Raw genomic sequence first — 25,996 nt, 5'->3', positions numbered from 1 at the left:
AGATTTATTTATTATGTATACAGCATGTTTGCCTGCAGGCCAGAAGAGGGCACCAGATCTCATTACAGATGGTTGTGAGCCACCATGTGGTTGCTGGGAATTGAACTCAGGACCTCTGGAAGAGCAGTCAGCGCTCTCAACCGCTGAGCCATCTCTCCAGCCCCCTCTTTTATAACTCTATTGACCCTCAGTGCAATAAGAGTTAGACAAGACTAACCACTGAATATATTTTTGCATTGACCCACTTAGAAAAAGTAATTTTTTGTTTTGGGGGAGGGGTTTTTCTAATCTCAGTCTCCCCCCCCCCCTTTTTTCTTCTGTTGAAACTATATCAAATCATTTTATTATAGTTTTATTTAATGTGTAAACTACATTGCTGTACATAAAGTATATCTTAATTTATAAAAAGAGCACTTATAACTAAGGAAAAGATGTGTAAACAGCCACTGAACTTAGCAGCAGCAGCAGCTCTCAGAGGAAGTGCAAAGCAGAACCTCAGTGAGATTCAGTTCCTACCTGCTGGGGTGGCTGTCGACAGAAAGCCAGTGTTGGCAGCGACGGGGAGGAACTGCAACTGTGATGTCACGCTGGTGGGCAGGAGAAATGCCGCCCTTTGGAGTGCAATTCAATACAGAGTTAGGAAATGACTCTGCAAGTCCACTTCCAGCTGTAATTTCTAAGAGAAATGAAAACCTGCATTTCGACAAATTGCACAATGGTTGAAACTAGAATAACCCAGTCCACTAGAAAGTGCATAAGTGAACTGTGTTATAGTATAGCCATACATGCAATACTACTGCTTGTTGAAAAGCAGCAAGCCATGCTCACTTCAGCAGCATGCATACTAAAACTGTAACAATACAGAGAAGATGAGCATGGCCCCTGTACAAGGATGACACTCAAATTCATGAAGTGTTCCATACTTGTTTTGAAAAGTATGCTGATATATATAGTACACATACAGAGTGACACCTAAAATGGCCATGTAACTACAGTTGCAGAATGCAAACATTTTGGAAAGAGCATTGATTGTATCATAGTCCATTCCTTTGCAGTGGATCTTTGCTCCTTTTTCCTTAAGCTTGGAATTGGATCTGCTAAGTTGGGGTTTTGCTGCTTGAATCTTGCACCAGGTCCTCGAACAAACTGATGTGAATGCAGTTTTTCCCCGTATGAAGGAACAGTCGCACCCCAGCAACAGAATAGGAAGGAATATCTAGAACAATTTCAAGTTTTATCTTTTTGTATAGGAACATAGTTAATAATAAAGAAGAGTGAGCTGTGGTCCATGTGTTGGCATGCACTGACTCCATGCACTGGGTGAAAGAAAGGACACTTTAAAAAGGATGTGATCCACAACTTCATAGGTCGAGATCTAAAAAATGCAAACTTCTGATCCGCCAGCCTCCACCTTCCAAGTGTTGGAATTCTAGGCATGTGCTACCACACCTAGTTTATGTGGTGCTTAGGATGGAGCCCAGCACACTGGGCAAGCGCTCTACCCACTGATCATGCCAGCCCACAGATAGAGTCTTTTTAAAAGAAAAGTCTGCAGCATTAGCACCTGTAATTGCACCAAATTTCTGTTCCTCTGTGTTCGAAGTCTTCACGCCTGTTTGTGAGTTTGCCGCCACATGTCAGGGTATGCAACCTTTTCTGCTTACAGCTCCTAAATTATCCATCATCAGGATTTTCCAGGATTTTATTTTGTTATCAGCTTTTACATTAAAGATTACAATGCAGACAGGAAAAATCACACAAACCTTAAATGCACAGCTCCATGAACCGCAGAGTGAATGCACACAAGAAGATCTTGTTTTGAAAGGCCCACGTTTTCAACAGGACCGATTGGATGGACGTGTGTGACAAAGGCAGACAGCTGGACACCAGTTAAGGCACCAAGATAGACTGTAGTCTATTGCTGCTAAGGGCAGAGAAAGAGCTGAGCTCCACAGGATGTGGGCAGAGGTGATGGGGTGGGAGAAGAGAGAGTGGGTGGTGATGGCTTGAGCTGAGTCGGGAGCGTGGCAAGTCACTAAAAGCAGAAGGACTTTGCTCCATGTGAATTCTATCCAGATTGCTAACTGGCACTTATGCCTTATCAAGAAAGGGCCCCCTACCCCCCACTGGGAGACGGGGAGACAGGGAGACAGGGACTCTTTCAGGTGGTGCCTGGAACAAACAATAACCTTTTTGGGAAACTCTGAGTTTTCTCAGCCAGGTATTTTGAAGAGAAACATGGTCATTTCAGCAATTCAGCCTTGAGCTGTGAGAAAATGTGTGTTTGTTCAAGTGTTTGAGGGGCAAGACTGAGAGGAACCCGGCCAGAGTTTGGTCAGTGAGAGAACCTTTGTTGACACAGTGACTCACAGATGGTAGGACTTTCAGAATGTTTCCTGTAGCAGGTAGAGATCAAAGGACAACTTGCAGGAGTAAGTAGTTCTCTCCTTTGACCATGTTGGTCCAGAGGTCCTGGTTGCCAGATTTGGTAGGCTTGGTGGTAGGTGTGGTGATACATTGTGTACCCTAATAAAATTTGCCTGATGATCGGAGAATAGAAAAAGCCACTAGACTAAACATAGAGGCCAGATAGTGATGGTACACACCTTTAATCCTAGCACTCGGAAGGCAGAGATCTGTCTGGATCTCTGTGAGTTCAAAGCTACCCTGGATTACCTTTGACAAACAAAACAAAAAACTCATTTCTCACACTAGCACACGCTATCTAGCCCAGTTCATGTGAGTGCTAGGGATTGAACTTGGGTCTTTGAGCTGTGCCAAGCCACCCCCCATAACCCTCACACAGACTTTTCAATAATATTGTTGAAGTTTACCATGTGTCAGTCACTGAAACTAAGCCTCAGCTGGGCAGGAACTCACAAATCATTGACAGATAGATTTCAAAGTCAAAGCCAAAAAGTTAAGGGAAACTGTAACCCCAGGGCTGAGGGCTGCAATAGGGTATAATATTCGGAAGAAAGCAACATTGAGAAGAAAAAAAAAAAAGGAACATTCCAGAAAGAAGGAGAACTCTGCACTCAGGACAGCAAGCATCTGTCTTCTATTTTCAGAGAACTGAGGTAGAATTGCAGACAGGAGGTGGGTGCAAAGTGGGAAGGGAGGGGCCTGAGCCCGTCACACCAGGCACATCCTGAGCTGCAAATTCAAAGACCATCTTAGAATAGAAAATGAATTATTAACACGTAACCGGTGGGAGCTGCTTATTTTATTCCCCCACGCGAGAGGGGAAGGAGGGTGTTTTTAACTATATAGCTGCAAAGGAGACATGCACGAGGACTTTTACTATCTAGGCACCCCCAGAAACCAGCAAGTGCAGCAGGGAACAGGCCTGAGCACGAAAGGGCAGCTGTGCCATCCCAGTGGGCCCTGGCCACATTATACTTGCTGCAGCTGCCTCCACTGGCACCACTGGGAAGCCGCAGGTCTTAGCCAATACACCCCCCAGCTTCCCAAAGCCCATGCCTCTGCTAGGAGAAGCCTACTTCAAACTTTCTGAGGACAGGAAGGCTGAGAATGTAAATTTCGGGCCACCCACCACCTACCCTCTTTGTAGATTTGGACGAATCCCTTAATCACCTTTTTTTTTTTTTGGTTTTTCGAGACAGGGTTTCTCTGTGTAGCTTTGCGCCTTAATCACCTTTTACTCCAGTGTCCTCGTGTGTCTGATGGCAATGAGAACACAACCAACTCCAGAGTGGTTATGATGCCTAAGGGGACGACATGTCAAGGGCTCAGAGTTGTGTCTGGTACAGAATAAGCACTGTGTGTTTGCTAGCATGATTGTCACTGAGCGGGAAGGTGAATCAAGATATACAATTCTCCCCAAAAAGTCACAGAGAAGGAGAGATTGCTTAGAGGTTAAGTGGTTAAGGACCACATGGTGATCTAGTGCCCTCTTCTGGCTTGCAGGCATACATGCAAGCAGAACACTGTACACATAATAAGTAAATCTAAAAAAATGAAAGTGATAAAACCCATTACAATTTTTTTCCATTTTCATGTGTGTGTGTGGTGTGTGCCTGTGTATATACATATTTGCATTTATGTGGGAGGAGCATGTGAAAGCCCCAGATTATGTTGGGAATTATCTTTAATTGCTCTTCTAACTTATTGGTTGAGGCTGGGTTTCTTAGTCAAACCTAGACCTTGCCAGTTGCAGGCAGGCATCATGCCCATTGGGCATTTTCATCCAGTGAAATTCTGGGGATTTGAATTCCAGTCCTCATGTTTGCATGGAAAGCGCTTTAATCATTGGGCATCTCAGTGATGCCCAGGGCTTAGTATTATTAAGGTGTGCATACGGTGGCAAGAGGGTGTTTGTTGATGGGACACTGGACAGGAAACTTGTCTAAGGATGTCACCTGTGTTTGGGGAGGGGAGAAGCAAGAAAGAAGGGAGAGTGGGGAGGAGGCGAAAAGAAGGAAAGGAAAGAGAGGCTAGAGGGAGAGAGAAAAAATCAAGTGGGAAGAGAAAGAGAGGGAAAGAAATAGAACTAAAGTAAGTGAAGGCGATAAAGAAAGGATAGAGCGAGGAATGAGGGAAGCCAGAGCAAAAGCAGGCAAGAAAGAGAAGAGGCAGAGGGGAGAGATCAAGGAAGTAAAGAGATGGGGAGGAAAGAAGAGAGGAAGGGAGAAGAAAGCGATAAAGGGAGGGGAGGAACCAGTGAGGACTAGGAGCCAGAAGGCAGAACGGAGGCCAGGAACAGACAGACGCTCGATGCGCTCGTCGCTCACACTTAGGGACTCAACTGCGCGGGACTGTAAGGCCCCGCCCCCGCCCCGCCCCTCGTCCTGCCTGCCGCGGGCCGGGCCTGCGCGAGCAGGGAGGCAGCGGGCTCGACAGCGGCGACATGTACCGGCTCCTGTCAAGTGTGACAGCTCGGGCTTCGGCCGCCACGGGCCCGGCCTGGAGCGGAGGACGGCGCGGGGCGCACGGACGACCCGCCCTGCCCGTGCTGGGCCTTGGCTGGGCCGGGGGCCTGGGGCTCGGGCTAGGGCTGGCGCTCGGGGCGAAGCTGGCGGTGGGGTTGCGGGGCGCCGGCCCCATTCAGTCCCCCGCGGACCCCGAGGCTGCGGGCGCCGAGCTGCCGCACGAGCAGGCCTTGAGCCCCGGGAGCCCGCACACGCCTGCGCCGCCCGCAGCCAGGGGCTTCTCCAGAGCCATCGAGAGCAGCCGCGATCTGCTGCATCGGATCAAGGTGCGGGCCTAGCGGACGCCAGGGAGGCGGCTTCCGAGACAGATTTCCCGTTTCCCGACCGCCCGGCCGCGGGTTGACGCTCTCGGGGTTGCTCAAGTCGCAGCTGAGGTCACCGGCCGCAGAGGGGACCGCCCCTTCCCCTTTAGAGAGCGAGCCCTGTGAACCCCTCGCAGGCCACGGCAAACTGAGCAGAGCCCTTGCCCCCTGTGGGCGGGGCCGGAGAGAGGGCGGGGCCCGAGTGGGCGGGGTCAGGAGGCCCAGCCTGAGAGCGCCTCTATGTGTACAGAGACTGCACTTTTGAACCAACTAGATCTTTTCTTCTTTTCTCTTAGGATGAGGTTGGCGCACCCGGCATAGTGGTTGGGGTTTCTGTAGATGGAAAAGAAGTCTGGTCCGAAGGTGGGTTGAGCAAGTATTATTTAGTGGCTCATTTTGTTACTTAGTGAAATAAAATACTGATATTTCACTGGAGTTACAAAAAGTGGCACATACTGTAGAGACAATGTATCTGTCGAATAATCCGGCGGTTTTATCCATCCCTGCAAAGTTAAAATGTAACTAACCGGGCTAGGAGTGCAGCTCAGTGGAATCACTTGTGTAACCTTAATGTGTAAAGCCTGGCTTCAAATCCAAAAGTAAGTAAATAATTAAAATGTTACTCAAGTAAAATGGAAATGTTCAAAATGGCTTGTTTCTTCTCCCAGTTTACTCTTAAGAGTGGATTTATTGATCTGAAAACGGAATGTAGAACAATCTATTAAATATCTACTATCACATTATAGCCTTTGTAGATAGCCCTGATGAATAAATAAAACGTCAGCTCCTGTATAATTTTATTCTTTAATTCAGTAAGTTTTTTTTTATTCCCCATTTCTATAAAAGGCACTGTAGTAAATACTAGGGACACACAATAGCCCTTGTCCTTAATGAGTTACAACCTATAATTATTATTTTTACAATCTATGATTATTTTTATTAGGCAGAAGTATTAACTGTTTTGTTTTGATCAAGAAAAAGCTTGAAGTGGTTTGGGATGTAGTTGGTAGAGTGTTGCTCTTGGGCGCAAGCCCTCAGTATGATCTCCTGTACACATAAAGTGGTATGGACCTGTGGTCCCATTGCTCTGGAGGTGGAAGCTTGAGGATCAGAAGTTCAAGGTCACACAGTTGCCAGCCTGAGTCAGGTGAGACCCTGGTCCCCACTCCTTCCCGCACTGTCAGAAGCTTTGAGAGACGCAGTTCTACTCATTTATGATAAGTTTATCAAGGCACTGTTTCAGAATATAACTTCACTGTTGCAGACAAATTGCTTCAGTTCGTCACCTCGGTTTTTAGGAAATGATATTTCGGGCATTATTTAAGGAAAGCCGTAGTTTTAGAAGACATTGCTGGCAGCAGTGAGGTTCTGAAAAATTACACTTCCCCTGAGTATATGTGTATTCTAATCAATATAACTAATTGGTGAAAAATCTTGTGGTAAAAATTCTAATTAGCCAGGCATGCCATGCCTATAACCCTAGCACTGAAGAGCTGAGGCAGGAGGATCACCTTGAGTTTGAGGCCACTTGGGGTATATACAGCAAGATTTTGACTCAGAAAGCACAACAGGGGCAGGGCTAGAGGGATAACTCGGAGGTTAAAAACACTTGCTGTTCTTGCAGAGCGTCCAGATTAGGTTCCCACATGGCAGCTCATAACTGTAACATCAGTTCCAGAGGATCCGATACTTAGGTCTAGCCGCTATGGGCATATATCTGATATGTAGGAGTGTTTTTTGCCTGCATGTATGTCTGTGCACCATGTGCATGCTTGGTGCCCAGAGAGTCCAAACTTGACAATCTGAGGTCAGTCCTAGAGGCCCATATGATGGAAGGAGAGAACCAACTCTTGCAAATTGTCCTCTGGCTTCTATATGTGTACATACATGTATGTATGTATGTGTGTATGTATGTACACACACACACACACACACACACACACACACACACACACACACAACCAGGGAGGATTATGAAGAGAGAGAGAGAGAGAGAGAGAGAATAAAAGTAATAAAAAGAATTTAATAAGTGCCAGCTTTATAAGTGGGAGTTTTATAGAAATATTTTCATTTACCACTTTATTTTTTTTTTTTTTTTTTTTTTTTTTTTTTTTTTTTTTGGTTTTTCGAGACAGGGTTTCTCTGTGCAGCTTTGCGCCTTTCCTGGGACTCACTTGGTAGCCCAGGCTGGCCTCGAACTCACAGAGATCCGCCTGGCTCTGCCTCCCAAGTGCTGGGATTAAAGGCGTGCGCCACCACCGCCCGGCCCACTTTATTTTTTTTGGACTCAGTTCTTTATATTTCTTACATCTAATTGCACACTTTTACACTGTACAGAAGATGAAAACCAAACTTTGTTTTTCTAGAAGAAGCTTTTAAAAATTAGCATTATATTGTTTTTCTGCTGGTTGCAACTGGATTTAATGGGTGGCTAGGGAATTTGACATGTTTTTACATTCATTTTATGGCTGGCTATTTTAAAGAACTCAGTGATGATACTCAAAAATGGAGAAGACTACAATATGAAGAATTATAAAGAAGGTGACGTTTACTTTAAAAACTGTAAATTATTTAAACTATGGAATAGCAAGCATGATGATATAGATCTGACTGCAATATCTGTCACCCCACTTCTGGTACCAAAATCTATATTAGTCAGGGTTCTCTAGAGTAACAGAACCTATAGAATATCTATGTATATATATATGTGTGTGTATGTATATATTCTCACTGGTATGTTATACAGTTTATACTGTAACTATATATATATATATATATATATATATATATATATATATATATATTTGTTTTTTCAAGACAGAGTTTCTTTGTATAGCTTTGTGCCTTTCCTGGAACTCGCTTTGAAGACCAGGCTGGCCTCGAACTCACAGAGATCCGCCTGCCTCTATCTCCTGAGTGCTGGGATTAAAGACGTGTACCACTACTGCCTGGCCTGTAATTATATTTTAAATATTTAATAGAATATATATATACAGAGAGAGAGAAAGGGATATATATGTATACATATATATACATGTGTATATATGTGTGTGTTGTGTATATGTATATATAAAGGGTATTTATTAGAATGACTTACAGGCTATGGTCCAGCTACTCCAACAATGGCTAGGTATGAATGGAAAGTCCAAGAATTGCTTAGTCCATGAGGCTGGATGTCTCAGCTGGTCTTCAGTCTATGCTAGAATCCCAAAGAAGTAGGCTCTAATGCCAGTGAAGGAATGGACTTGCTAGTAAGGTGAGGGTAAGTGGGCAGAGAGAGAAAGCTTCCTTCTTCCATGTCCTTCTATAGACTTCTAGCAGGAGACTTGGCCCAGATTAGATCCAGATTAAGGGTATGTCTTCCTGCCTCAAAGATCTGGGTTAGAAAGTAGATCTTTCCATTTCAAATTTAGCAGAAACCTCTAGCAAGTGGGCCCTCCATTTTAGTGTTTTGATTAATTCCAGATGTAGTCAAGTTGACAACCAAGAACAGCCATCACAAAACTTGTAATCCCAGATGGAAGCAGGAGTATCTTGAGTTCAAGGCTAACCTGGGCTATGTGGCAAGACCCTGTCTGAAAAACACAAAAAGAGGAGTAATCATCATATTGTTAAGAAAAATTAATAATATCTGAAAATATCAGATGGGAAATTGTTGGGTGCCAGGTAAAATTCCAATTCAGCTATAAACTTAAATCATTAGGCTTCCTGTCGTCAGTATAGGCAAGACTCATCCCTCCTGAGTCCAGTTTAAATATCTCATAAAAGTGATACATAGTGTCTTTTAATTGATCCAATTTCAGTGTCAGACTTTTTGCTTTATTTCCCTTGAAGGTTTAGGCTATGCAGATGTGGAGAACCGAGTCCCCTGCAAACCGGAGACGGTCATGAGAATCGCAAGCATCAGCAAAAGCCTCACCATGGTGGCTCTGGCCAAACTGTGGGAAGCAGGGAAGCTGGATCTGGACCTCCCAGTGCAGCACTACGTCCCTGAGTTCCCAGAAAAAGAATACGAGGGTGAAAAGGTAGTGACACCCCCAGTTCCTTCACCCACTGGTATGTCACATGGTCTACACTGGAATTATAGTTTAAATAGCTAATAGAATTCTTTGGGTTCTGCTTTTGTTTCATAGATTTCGTTCTCAATCTAGATGATAATCTGTTGGCTAGATTTCTGTAATTTAGAGCAAGGGTCTGTCTGTACGTGGCATTTTCCTGCAGCAGTTCTGAGTGGAGACTATTAGTCTTCCAAGGCTTTTGACTTGTTATTTGTAGGTTAACACTGTAATTGCATTCATTTTTTTTAATTTTGATTTTTCGAGACAGGGTTTCTCCGTGTAACAGCCCTGGCGGTCCTGGAACTCACTTTTGTAAAATGGGCAAGCCTCGAACTCACAGAGATCCGCTAGCTAGCCTCTGCCTCCTGAATGCTGGGATTAAAGGTGTGCACCACCATGCCCAGCTGTAATTGAATTTTTATGGTTTTGCTTTAGGTTTCTGTCACAACAAGATTATTGATTTCCCACTTAAGTGGAATTCGCCATTATGAAAAGGACATAAAGAAAGTGAAAGAAGAGAAAGCTTATAAAGCCCTGAAGATGATGAAAGGGTTAATGCCATCTGACCAAGAGAAAGAACCGAAAGAAAAGGGAGGCAAGAATCACGAAAAGAGCGACTCCCCTAAGGCAAAAGCCGACCAGGAGAATGAAGGCAGGTGTCGGCACTCAAAGCCGGGCAAGAAAAAGAATGATTTTGAACAAGGCGAATTGTATTTGAAAGAGAAATTTGAAAATTCAATCGAATCCCTAAGATTATTTAAAAATGATCCTTTATTCTTTAAACCTGGTGAGTGCTAACTCCCTCCCCTAAGTTTTGTGGAAGTGTTCTATCTTCAGGAAACTCAAGACGGCCATCCTGACTGCTGTCACTAAGGTTAATGATTATAACGGGCCAGTATAGTGGAGTTCAGAGGACAACTTCCAGGAGTCAGTTCTTCTTCCACCATGTGGTCCCAGGGATTGAACTCAGGGCATCAGTCTTGGCAGCAGATACTTTTATCTGTCTAGCCATCTTGCCAGCCCCACCTTATTTTTGAGACAGAGTCTCATTGACTGGAGCACACCAATCAGTCTGGGCTGCCTGGCTGGCCCCAGCCTGTCTCTGCCCCCCTAGAGCTAGGATTGCAAGTGCATCACCCTGACTATTTCATGTGGGTTCTGGGGATTGAACTGAGGTCCTCCTGCTTGCCTTACAAGCTCTTTCCCAACTGGGCTTTCTCCCCTAAGAGCGAGGCAGGTAGCTGCTTAGCTTTAGTGTCGTGGAAGGTTGCCCAGGCATAGAAGATGCTCAGTACCAAGATATTCATGAGAACTGTGGAGAGTGTTGAAATAATCATTCACCAAACAAAACCTCGAAGGTGGAGAGGCAAGGGTGTTGCTGCTACACTTGTATTTGGCTAGTGTATAAAGGGCTCAGCAGCCTGTTTTATACTTTTGTTCTTTAAGAAGCTAGGGTTCATCAACTTTACTTCCCCTAAAAGCTAAACTATAAAAATAATTGTTTTTTTTCTTTGAGACTGTGGCTTACTGTGTAGCTCAGGCTGGCCTCAAATGTGGTCCCCCTGCCTCAGTCTTCCAACTGCTGAGATTATAGGTGTGCAGCACATTGCTTGGCTTTATCTTTATCTTTACTTTTCTTAAATTTACTGTAGATTGATGCACTATTTTCATTTTGAAAGTCATTTTATGGGACTGAAGAGATGGCTCAGTGGTCAAGAGCAAGCATGTATTGCTCTCACAGAGAACCTGAGCTCAGTTCCCAGCACCCACATCTGGTGGTTCATAATCACCCATAACTCCAGCTCCATCCTGGGACTCTAATGCCCTCTTCAGGCCTGGGAGGCAACTTCCCTCAATGGGCACTCAATTCCCCCATGCACATACTTTTTTAAAATATATAAATAAAAGATTTTACTATGAATCAACATTTTTATATAAATATAATTAAGAAGGCCAATGAAAACAAAATTATGGATTTTGTATTTGAAAATAAAGTTTCTATCCATTTTTAGTATGGATCATAAAATCTTAAGAAATCAAAACCCAAAGTGAACCATATGTGTATATGTTAATATTTAAGCATGTATTTGAAATGAGATTTTTATGTTTACATACATTTTATTAAAATAGTTGGGTGGTGATGGTGCACACTTTTAATCCCAGCACTCAAGAGGCAGAGGCAGGAAGATATAAATAAATAAATAAAACTCGTGTGCCTAGTTGTACCTTAAACAGTGGGATGTATTGAGGGAACACGACATTTATTTGATTAGGGCTAGCTAGCTGTATGGTTCAATGGTTGAGCACTGGTCTACCATGTGCAGTGAAGTCTGTGTTGCTATGGAGATGGCCTGTAAAGCTTTTTCAAGGGCAAACCAAAATTCAAGGGCAACCTGTGACTCAGTTCATCCTCTCCTTGGCATTCAAAACTTCTGGGCAATCTGATAGCCAGAAGGAAAATGCCTTTAGATGCACATTTTGGAGAAGTAACTCTGAGCCCTAATGACCTCTAAAACTCTAGTTAAGGGCTGATATCCCCAGAGACCCAGCAGCTCCGCTCTGCCCTTTAAATATCCCAAGCTGTACAATAGCGTTGTTCTGCCTTTTATCTGTAAAAAGAAAGCCAGAGAGTCTGTGTGTCTCTCTGCACATGTCATTCCTCTTCTCTCCAGGAACTCCAAGTTTTAGCTTTTGCCGTGCTGTTCACTTGTCTGGGGTTCAATCCTAGCACTCTCAGTTCGCCCCCCAAAAGACAATTGATGAAGAAATCAAATTTGCTTTTCTTCCACCTTTCTATTTGATTGCCAGTTTGAAGAATTTGTTTTGTTTTGAGGTGGAATATATTTGCTTATTTTATTTTCAGATAAAAGAGCAGATTCATACAACTTTGCAGTCCCTGTGTTGATTATTATTTATTCTCGTGTCCTGGAGCAGGCCCAATTAAGCATGGACATTACGAAGTTAACTGAGTGTGTTAGCACGTTATCCATAACTTATTTTTAGATGTTGAAGTAAAATATTACAGCTTTAAAAGCATAACTGTTTTCAGAAGAAATATATTTTGCGTGTTTGAATAATAATCAAGCATCTTCTTCCCTTCTCTCCACGCAATGATGTCTCAAGGTAGTCAGTTTTTGTACTCAACATTTGGCTATACCCTTCTGGCAGCCATAGTGGAAAGAGCTTCGGGATATAAATATTTGGACTATATGCAGAAAATTTTCCATGACTTGGACATGCTGACAACTGTACAGGAAGAAAACGAGCCAGTGATTTACAACAGAGCAAGGTAAACGGACACCTGCTGTGTCCAGCTGTGTCCAACTGTGTCACATCTTAACACTGTGCTGTCAGTTTACAAAACAGGCCATCCTCACTTCCATTCCAACATCCAGCTCCAAGGCTGCTTGCTTGGAGCTTCTCTGCGTGCCTGGTTTTTATGAGTAAAGTATAGAAATAAATATGTCTGTGGTACCCCAAGATGCTTAGTAAGCCAAGCATGGTATCTCACACCTGTGATCCCAGCACCAGGAGGATGGGCACAGGGATTACTGAGAGTTCAAGACCCACCTAGACTGCATAGTGAGTGCCAAGCTAGGATGGGACTGTCACAAAGGGGAAGGCAGGCACAAGAACAATAAAGAAACAATCATAATTTAAGCATCTGAGTAGTTAAACCAAAAGTCTACCTATCATGTTCCTAGACAATTTGGTCTTTAAATATCTTTGTTTATTTTTAATGTTGTGTTTACCTCTTATTTTTCTTTTTTTTTTCTTTTTTGGTTTTTTGAGACAGGGTTTCTCTGTGTAGCTTTGCGCCTTTCCTGGAACTCACTTGGTAGCCCAGGCTGGCCTCGAACTCAGAGATCCGCCTGCCTCTGCCTCCCGAGTGCTGGAATTAAAGGCGTGAGCCACCACCGCCCGGCTTTATTTTTCATTACTTAGTTTATTTTGAAGTAATTCATACTTAGTAAAAGTTGCAATAGTATAAGAAATTCACATAGACCTGTCATCCAGATTCCCTACATGTTATATAGTTATGCCATATTTATATTATCTGATTGTATGTTAGTGTTTCCTAAACCATTTGGAAATACTATGCAGACATGGTATTCATTACTCATAAATGCTTAAATGTACATCTTCTAAAAATGAGAACATTTGTGCAGTGCAATGGTTTAATCAAATCTGCAGACTTTATTCCAATTTTGCTAATTGTTCCAGTAATGTCCTTTGTAACATACACTCACACATGCACATAGTGTCTGGTCCAAGGACTGATCCAGTATCCTGCATTTCATTTACTTGTTCTGGGTCTCTGAAGTTGCATTCCGTAAACTTGTCCCATTATTGGTAACAGTGTTTTAGTGGCTTTATTGAAGTGGTAGCAGATTTCTCTTCTATTTCTTTTTAAAGATTTATTTATTATGTATAGTGTTCTGCTTGCACGTATGCCTGCAGGCCAGAAGAGGGTGCCCGATCTCACTACAGATGGTTGTGAGTCACCATGTGGGTGCTAGGAATTGAACTTAGGACCTCTGGAAGAACAACCAGTGCTCTTAACCACTGAACCATCTCTCCAGTCCTCTCTTCTATTTTTTAAAAGATTCATTTTTATTTTATGTGTGTGTGTGTGTGTGTGTGTGTGTGTGTGTGTGTGTGTATGAGTGTGCAGTTGACCTAAGATTCCAGAAAAGGGCATTGGATCCCTGGAATTAGAGTTGTGAACTGAAAATGGGTTCTGGGAACTAAACCCAGGTCTCCTAGAAGAGCAGCCAGTGCTCTTAACCACTGAACCATCTCTCCAGCCCCTCTCTACTTTCTACATTTGTTGGTTGAAATTCTATTAGAAGAAAACTATTTTCCTCCCTTATTACCTAGATGTTTATTCATACTACTATGCATTTGTAGGTTACTTTGATCAATGAGTCATAATCTGTCATTGCTATTATATGGGCAAATGGTTATTCGTTTGCATATATTGTTTGGTTTTTTTTGTTTTGTTTTGTTTTTTTTTTTTTTTTTTTTTTTGGTTTTTCGAGACAGGGTTTCTCTGTGTAGCTTTGCGCCTTTCCTGGAACTCGCTTTGGAGACCAGGCTGGCCTCGAACTCACAGAGATCCGCCTGGCTCTGCCTCCCGAGTGCTGGGATTAAAGGCGTGCGCCACCACTGCCCAGCTTGTTTGTTTGTTTTTTGAGACAGTTTCTCTGTGTAGCCCTGGCTGTCTTGGAACATGTTCTGTAGCCCAGGCTGGCCCCACCATAGAGCCCCACCTGCCTCTGCCTCCTGAGTGCTGGGATTAAAGGCGTTCACTTCCACTGCCAAGCATGCATGTTTATATATATTTATGATTATTAGTTATGTGTATGTGTGTGTGCTTGTATAATTTATGTGAAATGTGTGTGCAGGTGCTTTTGGAGGCGAGGAGAGGGTGTCAGATCCCCTGAAACTGGAATTTCAAGCCACTGTGCGCCTCCTAGTTTGGGTGCTGGGAACTGAACACATGTCTTCTGCAAGAGCAGTAAGTGCTCTTAACTGCTAAGCCATCTCTCCAGCCTCCTATATGTGTATATTTTTATTTTTGGAATTTTGAAACAACTTTTATTATGTAGCCCAGACTGGCCATGAATTCAAAATCCCCCTACCTTATTCAACCTTCTGAGAGCTAGGATCAGAAGCATATAATACTGTGCTCAGTGCATATTTTAATTAGTGTTTTATAGTTGATATTCTGTATGCTAATGGTGAATATTCAGATGTTCATGTTTGTGTGTTCATTAGGTTAGAATGAGGAATGCTCTCATTACTATGGATTCAGTTTTTAAAAATTGAAAGATACTTAGTGAAGTGTAACCAACTAAAATTTTTTTTTGTTTGTTGGTTTTTGTTTTTCCAGACAGGGTTTCTCTGTGTAGCTTTGCGCCTTTCCTGGAACTCACTCTGTAGCCCAGGCTGGCCTCGAATTCACAGAGATCCACCTGGCTCTGCCTCCCAAGTGCTGGGATTAAAGGCATGCACTACCACCGCCTGGCAACTAAAATTTTTAATCAGAATTTTTGTTAGAAACTTGTAAAGGGGATTTTGGCAGAGAATTTTGAGGCCAGCAACTAATATGAGTTTTCCAGTTGTGGTTTCTCTTTTATTAATTAATATTTGATATAATAGAAAGGTAGTGCATTGAACAATTCAACTGTTAATTTTTTCCTTGCATGTTTTCAGTAATATGCTTCAAAGGGCCTTATTGGCACTTTCAAAAGAAACAGGTGAAATGGCAGTACTTTGGGAGGTTTTAAACTTTATTTTCCCATCTCCACATTAGTTTTGTTTACTCTTAATTGTTTGGGCTCAATTATCATTTTAAGTTGCCACCTTATTTTAAAGGATTAACTATGCGCTGCAAATCAGTCTGTGGCCTAAAAGACACAGAAGAAATTAGGTTAGCAACAAGCAATGCACTCTACCTTTTTAGAAAGCCCTCGGCTCTTGAGTGCCTGAGATGCTCAGTGTGGGGTCACATCGCCCCAGTGTTAGCTGTAGCTCTAGCATCACACTCTACTTCGGATGCAAGAAGAGGACAATGCAAATGCCAGGGTTGACAGCGGAATTGAAAGAAAGACTCTCCAGGGCCAACAGCACACTTTTATGAACTCATGTGAATTAGATCTAATATTTGAAAATAAGTATCTAAGTCTGTATGTGAGGGGGAGAAGGACTGGCTGAGCTTTGCTTTTAAAGTTCATTCTCTCTCTCTCTCTCTCTCTGTGTGTGTGTGCCCATGAGTGTGCCTTCAGAAGTCAGGGAGTCAGGTCTCTTCCTCCGTCTCTCTTTACCTTACTCCCTTGAGATAGGTTCTCTTACTGAACCTTGGCTAGCCTGCCAGCAAGCTCCTGGGGTCCTGTCTCGGGCCCCAGCACTGGAGTCCCAGGCATGTGTGCCATACTCAGCTTTTACACTGAGGGTAAGGATTCTAACTCAGGTCCTTGTGCTTGTACACAAGCGCTCTTACGCACTGGGCCATCTCCCTAGCCCACGCCTGTTTCTAATCTGAAAACCAGGGCTTTGGAATTGTACAGACTGTAGATCAGCTATCACCTGCTGTTTCGTAACTTGGAACAAATCAAAGCACAGCACGTGATGGAAAGTCAGTCTTAGCTCTCATTCTTTGAAAAGCTACAGTGGATATTCTTTAGTGGAAGGGAGGATCCTCCTGTCAGTTCAAAGGTAAATTTTATTTGTTTCGATTTTTAAAAAAGATTTAGTTTATTTATAAAAATTATGTATGTATATGATTGGGTGTAGGTCTGTTCATGTGAGTCAGGTGCCAGTGGAGTCCACAGGAGACTCAAGATCTCTGGAGATACAGGAGATTGTGAGCTTCTAGACCTGAGTGCTGGGAACTGAACTCTGGTCCTCTGTAAGAGCAGTGTGCGCTCTTAACTGCTGAGCCATCTCTCTAGCCCTGATTTGCTTGGATTTTGATAGGACCTTAATGATGCCATCTGAAAGTGGTAGTTGATTCATTTTAGTTAAAAGTACTGCTGATATAAAATAAGGCGCTAGGGCTGAGGATGGAGCTCAGTGACTAGAGTGCCTGCCTAGCTTGCACAAAACCCTGGGTATATATGCCTCAGCACTTCATAAAACCAGACATGGTAACACAGCCTTTAAACCCGACATACCTTGGCTACATAGCAAGTTTAAGAACAGCCTGGGCCAGTAGAGACTTTGTCTCAAACAAACAAAACGCAAACATAAAACAGGACACTAAAAACAACATTGCCTCTACCTTATTTTGATTGGATTTGATACAGTATTTCTTTAGGCCTTTAAACTCAACTCTGATTCTTTTCTGTATTTTGGGTTTTTTTTTGTTATTGTTGTTGTTATTTGTTTGTTTGTTTTGAGACAGAGTCTATGTAGCCCTCGTTGTCCCAGAACTGGCTATGTAGACCAGGTTAGCCTTCTACTCACAGAGATCCTCTGCCTCTACCTCCTGATTGCTGGGACTAAAGGGGTACATCACCACACCTGGGGTTCTTTGTAATTTTTTTTTAAATATTAAAGACACTAGTTTTTTTTAGGGCTGTTCATGGAGTTAAAGCTCATCTTTTCAAAAATATGTACCCAGGCCAGGAGTAGCGGGCACACACCTTTAATCAAAGCACTCAGAAGGTAGAGGCAGGTGGATCTCTGGGAGATCAAGGCCTGTCTGGTCTACAAAGTGAGTTCCAGGACAGCCAGGGCTACATAGTGAGACCCTGTCTCCAAAACAAACAACAACAAACCCACAAAAATACATACCCAGAAAAACTTTAAGTGAAATTTAGTAACCACATTTCTTTCTTTTAGTTTTCTATACTATTTTATAGAAAATGAGATGTTTACAGCTTTGTTAGTCTGCTGGCCTGTTGACATAATCACACTTGTTATAATCATGTCTGTTGTAATACCCTGACCAATGCTTCTTAGAGTTAGTGAAAGAATGTTTGTCTCCTTTGTCCCTTCTTCATGTATGTGTGCATGTGTTTAATGTGTCACCATTGAGACAGAACATGATGATACACAACTGTACTTGGTAAAGCTGAAGCAAGAGGAAGAAGAGAGAGAGGTCAGCCTGGGCTACAGAACACGTTGTAAGCCAGCCTGGGCTATAGTGAGACCCTGTCAAACAGAAAAACAAAATAGTGAAACCTGAGGTCCATCACCTGTTTAAAGTATTTCCCCCAGCATCTTGTACCTCAAAATATTAATTTGTTTTTGGTCAGAACTGTAGCCCAAGGCCGAAGTTTGCTGTAAGGAAGGGAGGGGTGAAATTCATGCTTAGCTGACTCCATTGTTGTCCTGAATAAATCTGAGGCTTTCTTAGATGCAAGAATAGAAACAGAAGGGCTGGAGAGATGGCTCACCAGGTGAGAGCATTGGCTGCTCTTCCAGAGATCTTGAGTTCAATTCCTAGCAGCTACATGGTAGCTCATAACCACCAGTAGTGAGATCTGGCGCCCTCTTCTGGCATGCGGGCATACATGCAGGCAGAACACTATACATAACTAATTTTTTTTCTTTTTTAAAGAATAGGAACAGATTTGATATAGGTAATATACAATGTTGATTCTGTAGAGCAAAATACACTGTCTATGTAGTAAATGAAATAAGTCTAAGCTAGCATCCACAAGAGCATAGTAGATGATTTTGCCTTTGAAAGGAGCTTGGTTAGTTGGTGAGGAAATCCTTAGTCAATCCATTGCTTTATTAGATCTCGTTAGTGTTTTCTGTTGGCGCAGTATGTGCAATAAAAACCTTTAGTTTGGGGGCTGGGCAAGCTCAGCGTTAGAGTACAGCACCATATGAACAAAGGAGAACCCTCTGATTCCTAAGTGGATGGACTAAAACAAGAAAAAGGAGTCTTCTGGACTGTGGCACTTGATATTATGGGATGGCTTGGCCTTCTATTTGCTTCCTGGTGTCTTTCAGAACTAAGCATTGCTCTTGTTTTAAGTTCGTTCATGCCCTTAGCTGACAGATGAGCAGGCTCAGTTTCAATGTAGGGTTTTTGGTTTTCTTCTTCCTTTTCAGATTTTCAGTGAGTTTTATTAGTAGTTTCACTGTGATTCAGGGCCCCCTTCACTAAGATATAGTGACAGGGGACAGAGGAGGAGCAGGGTAGAGCCAGGTCAGCTCTTCCCAGGAAGTGTGTCTTCTGCTTGGCAGTCCTCCCAGCTGAGACCCAGGGTGTGGCATGTCCACGTGCTGCTGCCCCTTTTGTGGGTGCTGCCATCCTAACAGCAGGCCAAGTCCAGGCGGTTCTGCCAGCAGTTCCTGGCTGGTTCTGGCTTGGGAAGGGGCTGTCAAGAGGGGCAGTCTTGTGGTTCTTCCTTCTCCTCCTTCTCTTTGTTTTTGGACAGGCTTTCTCTGTGTAGCTCTGGCTGTCCTGGAACTCACTCTGTAGACCTGGCTGGCCTCAAACTTACAGAGATCCGCCTGTTTCTGCTTCCCAAGTACTAGGACAAAGGCATGCACCACCTCAGTCACAGTGCTGACTCCTAAAGCTGCCCAGGAAGAGCTCAGTGCAGCCTTAGCAAAGATGGTAGTGTTAGACAGGATGCTTCATTTGAAACATTAATGCCAAGTGTTAAGTGAGGTCGCTATTGATGGTTGCATTCTGTTCTGCACAATGCTGTGTTTTGCTGTGCTAGAACTGGAACCCAGGGCCTCACCCATGCTAGGCAAGAGCTTTGCCACAGAGCTACACCCCCAGATCCTTATAATATGTATTTTTAAATTTAGCTGGTTTCTAAGCCTCTCATACCAATAAAAATAGAAGTAATACGTAAGTGCTTTGAAAACATTAAGAAGTGTTTTTAAAATGAAAATATTTTGAATTTCTAAGTTTGTAGCTGTGCATTCTTGAGGTTATATAATGCTTCTCTTTTGTAAATGTGGAGAATTCCAAGTAAGTGGAGGCTGTTTGTCGTCTGGCTTCACTTCAGTTATTCAGTTACAACAAACTGCCAGAAACTTTCAAGAATCTGTGTTCCATTTTTAAAGAAGAAAGTCCCTAAGAGTTTAAAATAGTTTCGTTTACCATTCTACTGAACAAAATGGTTTTCACGAAAAGCTAACTTGTTTTCTTCCCAAAGGAATTGAGAGATTCAAGTTTAGCATCTGCCTATATAAAGTTTAGATTTCTAAACTAAAGACTCTAATTCTCTGTAATTTTATACTTAAAGGAAGAATGAATGACGGTTCCTAATGTCCAACCTTCGTAAGTGTTTTCAAATGATTTACTGTGAAAAGGAAGTTACTTTAAAAAAAGATTATTTATTTTTATTTTGTGTATATGTGCTTTGCCTGCATCATCTATGTATGTGTACTACATGCATGCCTGGTGCCCATGGAGGTTAGAAGTAACCTCCTGAAACTGGAGTTACAGACAAATTGTACAGCTACAATTGTGAGCTACCGTGAGGGTGCTGAGGATCAAACCCAGGTTCTCTTCAAGAGCAGCAAGTGCTCTTAACCACTGGCCGTCTCTCCAGTCCTGTCTCCCCAACACACTTTTTTTTATTATTACTTTAAACACATACTTGTGGCCACCTCTATCCTATTTCATCCTGTGAGTTGGGCTGTTAGAGGATATAGTGGAATCTTGAAAGAAAAAAATTGAGTCATTTTTCAAACTATATATTCTTCTAGTCCCTCCAAAGTTATGAATCTTGAAAGGAGGATATAATTTTGGGAGGGAGAAGGCCCAGGTGATTGCAGTAAACCTATTTCAGCCCTTCTTCAAAAGCACATTAGAGAATTATTAGTGTTAGTAGAAAATCCAGCTGTTGGGGCTGGAGAGCTGGCTCAGCAGTTACGAGCCTTGCTGCACGTGCAGGGGATCTGGGTATGACTCTCAGCATCCTCAAAGTGGCTCACAACTATCTGTAACTCTTAAGCACTGAGCCATCTCTCCATGACTCCAATTTATTTTCTCAAGATTCCGCTATATCCCCTAAAAGCCTGGCTCATAACTGAATGAAATAGGATTAGCAGTTAGGAGAGAGGTGGCCACAAATATGTGTCTAAAGTGTGAGAAAAAAAAAAGTATGTTTGGGTGGGTGGGGGAGGGGGTGCTGGAATGACGGCCAGTGGTTAAGAGCACTTGATGCTCTTGCCAAGGACCTGGGATCAGTTCCCAGCAGTACCACATGGTGGCTCCCAACCATCCATAAGTCCATTTCTGATATCCTCTCCTGTCCTCTGTGGGTACTGTATGTACATGGTGCACTTACATACATGCCAGCAAATTCTTACACACACAGAATAAAAACAAATAATTAAAGAAATTCAGTTGTCTGTCTGGAGTGGTGGTACAGATGCAGATGTGGACTTGTCTCTATAGAGACCCAACAGCTAGGCCTGTTGGCTCCTGGCAGGCTTTAGAGGATCCCGGGGACCCAGGGATGTGGACCAGAAGAGAGAGCTCAGAGAGCAGAAGGACCTAACAGGAGTACCAGGAAGGGTTGGTCAACAGTGACAGAGGGACAAAGCAGAGGAGGACCATAAGCAGGAACTAGAGGATCATGGGAACAGGCACCTGATTTTAAGGGCTATAGAATAATGGAAGTTATACTCTGTAATACAGACTAAATGGAGAGGTGAGTAAGGAGAAGAGCAGATGTGAACTCTTTGATGTAGTTCAGCAATAAATAAATAGATACAGGAGACTGGAGATTGTAGCTAAGACACTTTTTTTCTTCCCTTTGGAAGAAATGTGAGCATTTTTGTGAGCTGAGATGTGGGAAACAGTTTTTAGCACAATATAGAAAGTCCTTCATGGTCTGTCTCCTGTCCCATGTCTACTCCTCCAGCATTTTGTCTTGTTGCCCACCCCCTCAAGCTCCTCCTTAGCTAAGCTGAACTTCCTTGTTCCTTGCTATGGCCTCAGTCATGCATGTATAGTCCTGTTTGGGTTTCTCACACTGACCATGCTGGTCAGTCCATAACCTGTTTCTCAAAGGGTGATCCAGGACCAGCAGAATTGGCATCATCTGGAGCCTTGTTAGAAGTGTGGGATTTGAGGCCCCTCCCCAGACTTGTTGAGGCAAAAGCCCCATTTTAGTAAAAATCTCCAAGAGTTGTAGCCTCTGCTAATTGTAAACACACTGTTTAGTAAATGTGTGATGGTCTGGCAGGATATGGAAGAATTCATCATAGGTGGGACTTTACTTCAAAGTACATTTAGGACCTTTGGTACTTGCTCTGTGGAGGACCACTGGTTGTGTTATAGGTCATGGAAGGAAGTGTGGATTTTATTCCCATTGCAGTTATAAACACTAGAGGGTTTTGGATGGATGAAAGACAGGGAAGACATAATCCGTGGCTTCTGACTAGACCGTGGATTTCCAGGAGAGAAAACAATGTGAAAAGTGTATCCAGTAGAGTTAAGTTTTGGGGGCAAAACAAGGCAATCACAGATGCAGATGTGGAGCTAGGTGTCGCACACATATCTGTACTCCCACTTGGCAGGCCGAGGCAGGAAGATTATGAGTTGGAGACCAACCTGGGTTACCTAATGGGACTCTGCCTCAAAAAAACAAACAAATAGCAACAAAAAGCCCCAAATAAAAAAAGGTGTACACGGTAGAATTAATCTTCTTTAAAAACTGGAAGAAATGTCCTAAGTAAATACAGAAGCCTGGATGGTGGTGGTGGTCGTGGAAATATAACCTTTAGGTACATTCTGGCTCATTTTAGATGGCCCTGATCTTCTCAGTAAAGCAAATCGTGTGGTGGTGGTGTTCTTGGAGCCAACTGGGTAGAATGCTGAGAGCAGAAGAGACTCCGGGTAACTGTTACAAACATACCAAGAATAGGCAAGAGAGGAAGGAAGGTTTAATAACAACACCAGGGCGGGGGTGTGGCTCAGTGGTAGAGCACCACCTAGTATGCGCAAAGCCCTGGGGTCTGTCCCCAGCACTGATGTCCTGTAGCCAGAGTATATCGTGGTGCCAGTCAGCTTTGCTATATGGACTTATACTTTACCTGGTCAAAAAGAAAGAAAAGGAAAACCAAAAGAAAGGAGGGTTGTCAAGATTGGCATATCGGTGTGGTCAAAGAATGAGACAACGTTCTGGTGAGACCTTAGCCACAGCGGCTGAAATGATGGATGCCATAGTTAGAGCAGAAAAAGCAGGTGAAATTAGGAAGAATCCAAGGACTGAGAGCACAGGAGAGGGCCAGGGAGGCGGGGGAGGACAGAAGGAGGACAGAGATGTTCCATGCTGCAGAATTGGGGAGCAAGCGGTGGTGACAGGAAGCTGTTTCCCAGTTTCAGATGTTAGGGTGTGGTTCATAGTGGAGCTATGAACCTGCTTATGAATAGTGGAGCTGTAATGAGCGTCCAGACGGATCCCTGGAGGGAGGCAGTTAGCAGACTCAGAACCTGAGAGCACCACCGTATGGATCATGAAAGAGCGGATCTCCATGAGAAAAGTTTCGTCTTTTGTTCATTATTTGTGGTTTCATTGCTCTTCCCTCTGGAGCCTCCTCATAGAGAACACAGACCCCTAGAGGTCAAGTGCTTTGTCCTTCCTTGACACTCTCCCAGCATCAGAATATCACCTGGCCCTAAGAGATCCTTCAGTATTGTTAGATATGTAAGCAAACTACAGCTAGCATTTATTTCTTAAGCACCATGAGAAATATGCAAAGTGCTCCATACACATGCTCTAGACTCTGCATGGAAGGAATATTAACCCCCAGATCACAAAGTACGATTCTAGAGTGGAGAGACAGTATAGCATGGCAGACTGCCTGGCTTTAAATCCAGCTCTGTCACTCCCAAGCTAAGTAATAACATTTATAATAACACCTCTGATGAGCTGTCAGGACAAATGAGTTCGTATCTAATGCTTATTAAAATGACCTGACATACAGTAATAACAATATAAGTATTTGTTTAATCAAAGTGAGCATAGCAGTAAAGGTGAGAATTGGAATTCAAACTGAACTTTGATGAACCCACCCTCTCCCACAACCCCTAGGAAGCACTATGTTACATCATCATACATGGCATTTATTGCATCATCATACATGGCATTGGTATGCTAAATTTTTTTTGTTTTATGCAACAGGGTTTCTCTGTGTAGTTTTGGTGCCTGTCCCAGATCTCTCTCTGTAGACCAGGCTGGCCTTGAATTCACAGAGAACCACCTGGCTCTGCCTCCCGAGTGCTGGGATTAAAGGCGTGTGCCGCCGCCGCCGCCGCCGCCGCCGCCGCCGCCGCCGCCGCCGCCGCCGCCGCTGCCCCCGCCACTGGTATACTATTTTTGTCCAAGAAGTCTTTCAAACATCAGCCTTACTTCTAAACATCCTAATGTACTTTTTGTTACAAAATTCATAACTCAACACTAAGCCCAAGGGCTAGGACTATATATACCCAATATAAATATTAATCTCATGCACAGGGAAAATACATAGTATTAATCAGTGCATTGTTTTAAGTATTAAAAGTTAGATATGCTCAGTATGGGAAAAACATACCAATAGAAAAAATATTCTTTCTATGCTTTAGTTCATTAAGTAGATTACCTACCCAGTTATCATTGTCATTTGACTCATATTGAGAATTTATGGTTAGTTTATAGTTGTATGTACGATTACTACATTGAAGTACAACCTGCCTCATTTGTACACATTCCTATTCATTGTCATATATAAAGTCAATAATAATAGACTACTAAATTTTTAATAACCATTCTTACTTTATTTTAGATTTTATGTTTACAATAAAAAGAAACGTCTTATCAACACACCTTACGTGGATAACTCCTATAAATGGGCTGGTGGTGGATTCCTGTCTACAGTGGGTGACCTTCTGAAGTTTGGGAACGCAATGCTGTATGGTTACCAAGTTGGGCTGTTTAAGAATTCAAATGAAAATCTCTTACCTGGATATCTCAAGCCAGAAACGATGGTGATGATGTGGACCCCAGTCCCTAACACGGAGATGTCCTGGGATAAAGAGGGCAAATATGCCATGGCATGGGGTGTTGTAGAGAAGAAGCAGACATATGGTTCCTGCAGGAAGCAGAGGCACTACGCTTCACATACTGGAGGCGCAGTGGGCGCCAGTAGTGTCCTGCTGGTCCTCCCTGAAGAACTGGACCCGGAGGCCATAAATAACAAGGTTCCCCCACGAGGAATAATCGTCTCAATCATATGCAACATGCAGTCCGTTGGCCTCAATAGCACTGCTTTGAAGATTGCCCTAGAATTTGATAAAGACAGAGCCGACTAATCCTAAATGGCACAGGTCCACAGTGAGCCTTTCGTTCTTTGAAATGTTGATGTTCCAAAATACATAAAATTTTACAAATACATTTGTAATAGAGTACAGTTAAATGTGGAGAATTATGTACCTCTAATTGCTTAATTTTGTAACTGCCTTTTTATTGTACAATTAGTTCTTTACACTCAGGGAAATAACAGTTGTTTCTAATTTTTGAAAAAAAATGTTAACTCTTGAAATAAAATATTCTGATAAAAGACAGTACTTTTTAGTTTTTAGGTTTTTTATTTTTACTTTCTTTACTGTCTTGCTGTGTAGCATATACTGGCTTTGAACTTTAATCTTTCTGCTTTACTTCCCAAGTCCCTGGCTTATAGGCATGAGCCACTACATTTGTCTAAAATATATATTATTTGAATGTGTAATAGAGAACGCCTCATGTAACAGAAGACCTTTTAATGTAACAGTGAAAACACATTCATGAGAAATACATATATATATATGTATTTCTCCCACCATTCCTGAGGCCCTCGAATTGAGTAATGCAGTTGGGTTGGTCAGGGACAGAGTCTAAAGAGGTTGCCAATAAGGTGTGGTAGTTGTCCCTGGGACTGGAGGAAAGTTTCCAAGATGGCCTGCAGTCAGTCCTGTGGCTGATGTGGCAAAAGGCCTCAGTTTGTCAACATGGACCTTCCAATAGGGCTGCTTGGCTACTTATGTCCATGGTTGTGGGCTTAAGAGCAAGTTAAGGAGAGAGGAAGAAAGGATAAGAGAGTGAGTGGAAATACAACACAGCAGGAACAATGCATTGTACGTTACAAGACAGTCAGAATTCACCGTAAGTTTAAGCCACTGTGAGCAGATACCTGTCAGAAACAACAGAAAAAAATGAAGTTGCATTTTCAG

The 25,996-nt window shown here is 42.9% G+C and overlaps 1 protein-coding gene and 1 non-coding gene across 5 annotated transcripts; both read left to right on the top strand.

Annotated features, from left to right (window-relative positions):
• Positions 1 to 820: 820 nt before the first annotated feature.
• Positions 821 to 927, top strand: LOC128106141 (U6 spliceosomal RNA). Its single transcript, XR_008216608.1, has one exon. It is a non-coding gene; the product is annotated as a U6 spliceosomal RNA (small nuclear RNA).
• Positions 928 to 4,797: 3,870 nt separating this feature from the next.
• On the top strand, positions 4,798 to 25,354 carry Lactb (lactamase beta). 4 transcript variants are annotated; one of them, XM_052712938.1, is made up of 6 exons: positions 4,800 to 5,218; positions 5,551 to 5,617; positions 9,089 to 9,279; positions 9,748 to 9,968; positions 12,440 to 12,601; positions 24,574 to 25,354. In XM_052712938.1, exons 1-6 carry the CDS (start codon positions 4,871 to 4,873, stop codon positions 25,097 to 25,099), a joined length of 1,515 nt encoding a protein of 504 aa, XP_052568898.1. In that variant the 5' UTR covers positions 4,800 to 4,870; the 3' UTR covers positions 25,100 to 25,354. The 4 variants fall into 4 exon arrangements, with proteins under 4 accessions (XP_052568903.1, XP_052568910.1, XP_052568898.1 ...); XM_052712936.1 differs by having other exon boundaries at positions 4,801 to 5,218; positions 9,748 to 10,099; positions 12,436 to 12,601; XM_052712943.1 differs by lacking the exon at positions 12,440 to 12,601 and having other exon boundaries at positions 4,798 to 5,218; positions 9,748 to 10,099; positions 24,574 to 24,804.
• The last annotated feature ends 642 nt before the right edge of the window (positions 25,355 to 25,996 follow it).

This window comes from Peromyscus californicus, unplaced genomic scaffold, assembly GCF_007827085.1.
Source record: "Peromyscus californicus insignis strain IS unplaced genomic scaffold, ASM782708v3 Scaffold_11__1_contigs__length_118956290, whole genome shotgun sequence".
In the NCBI taxonomy this organism is placed as follows: domain Eukaryota; kingdom Metazoa; phylum Chordata; class Mammalia; order Rodentia; family Cricetidae; genus Peromyscus; species Peromyscus californicus.
Note: the sequence above shows the minus strand (reverse complement) of the source record. Positions and strands in the feature narration are given on the sequence as shown.

Bases quoted from the DNA above. Each gene is read 5' to 3' on its own strand.
- Lactb (XM_052712936.1), top strand. From the start codon at position 4,871: ATGTACCGGCTCCTGTCAAGTGTGACAGCTCGGGCTTCGGCCGCCACG. The intron at 5,219-5,550 runs GTGCGGGCCTAG...CTTTTCTCTTAG, and splicing joins ATCTGCTGCATCGGATCAAG to GATGAGGTTGGCGCACCCGG. The intron at 9,280-9,747 runs GTAGTGACACCC...GTTTTGCTTTAG, and splicing joins AAGAATACGAGGGTGAAAAG to GTTTCTGTCACAACAAGATT.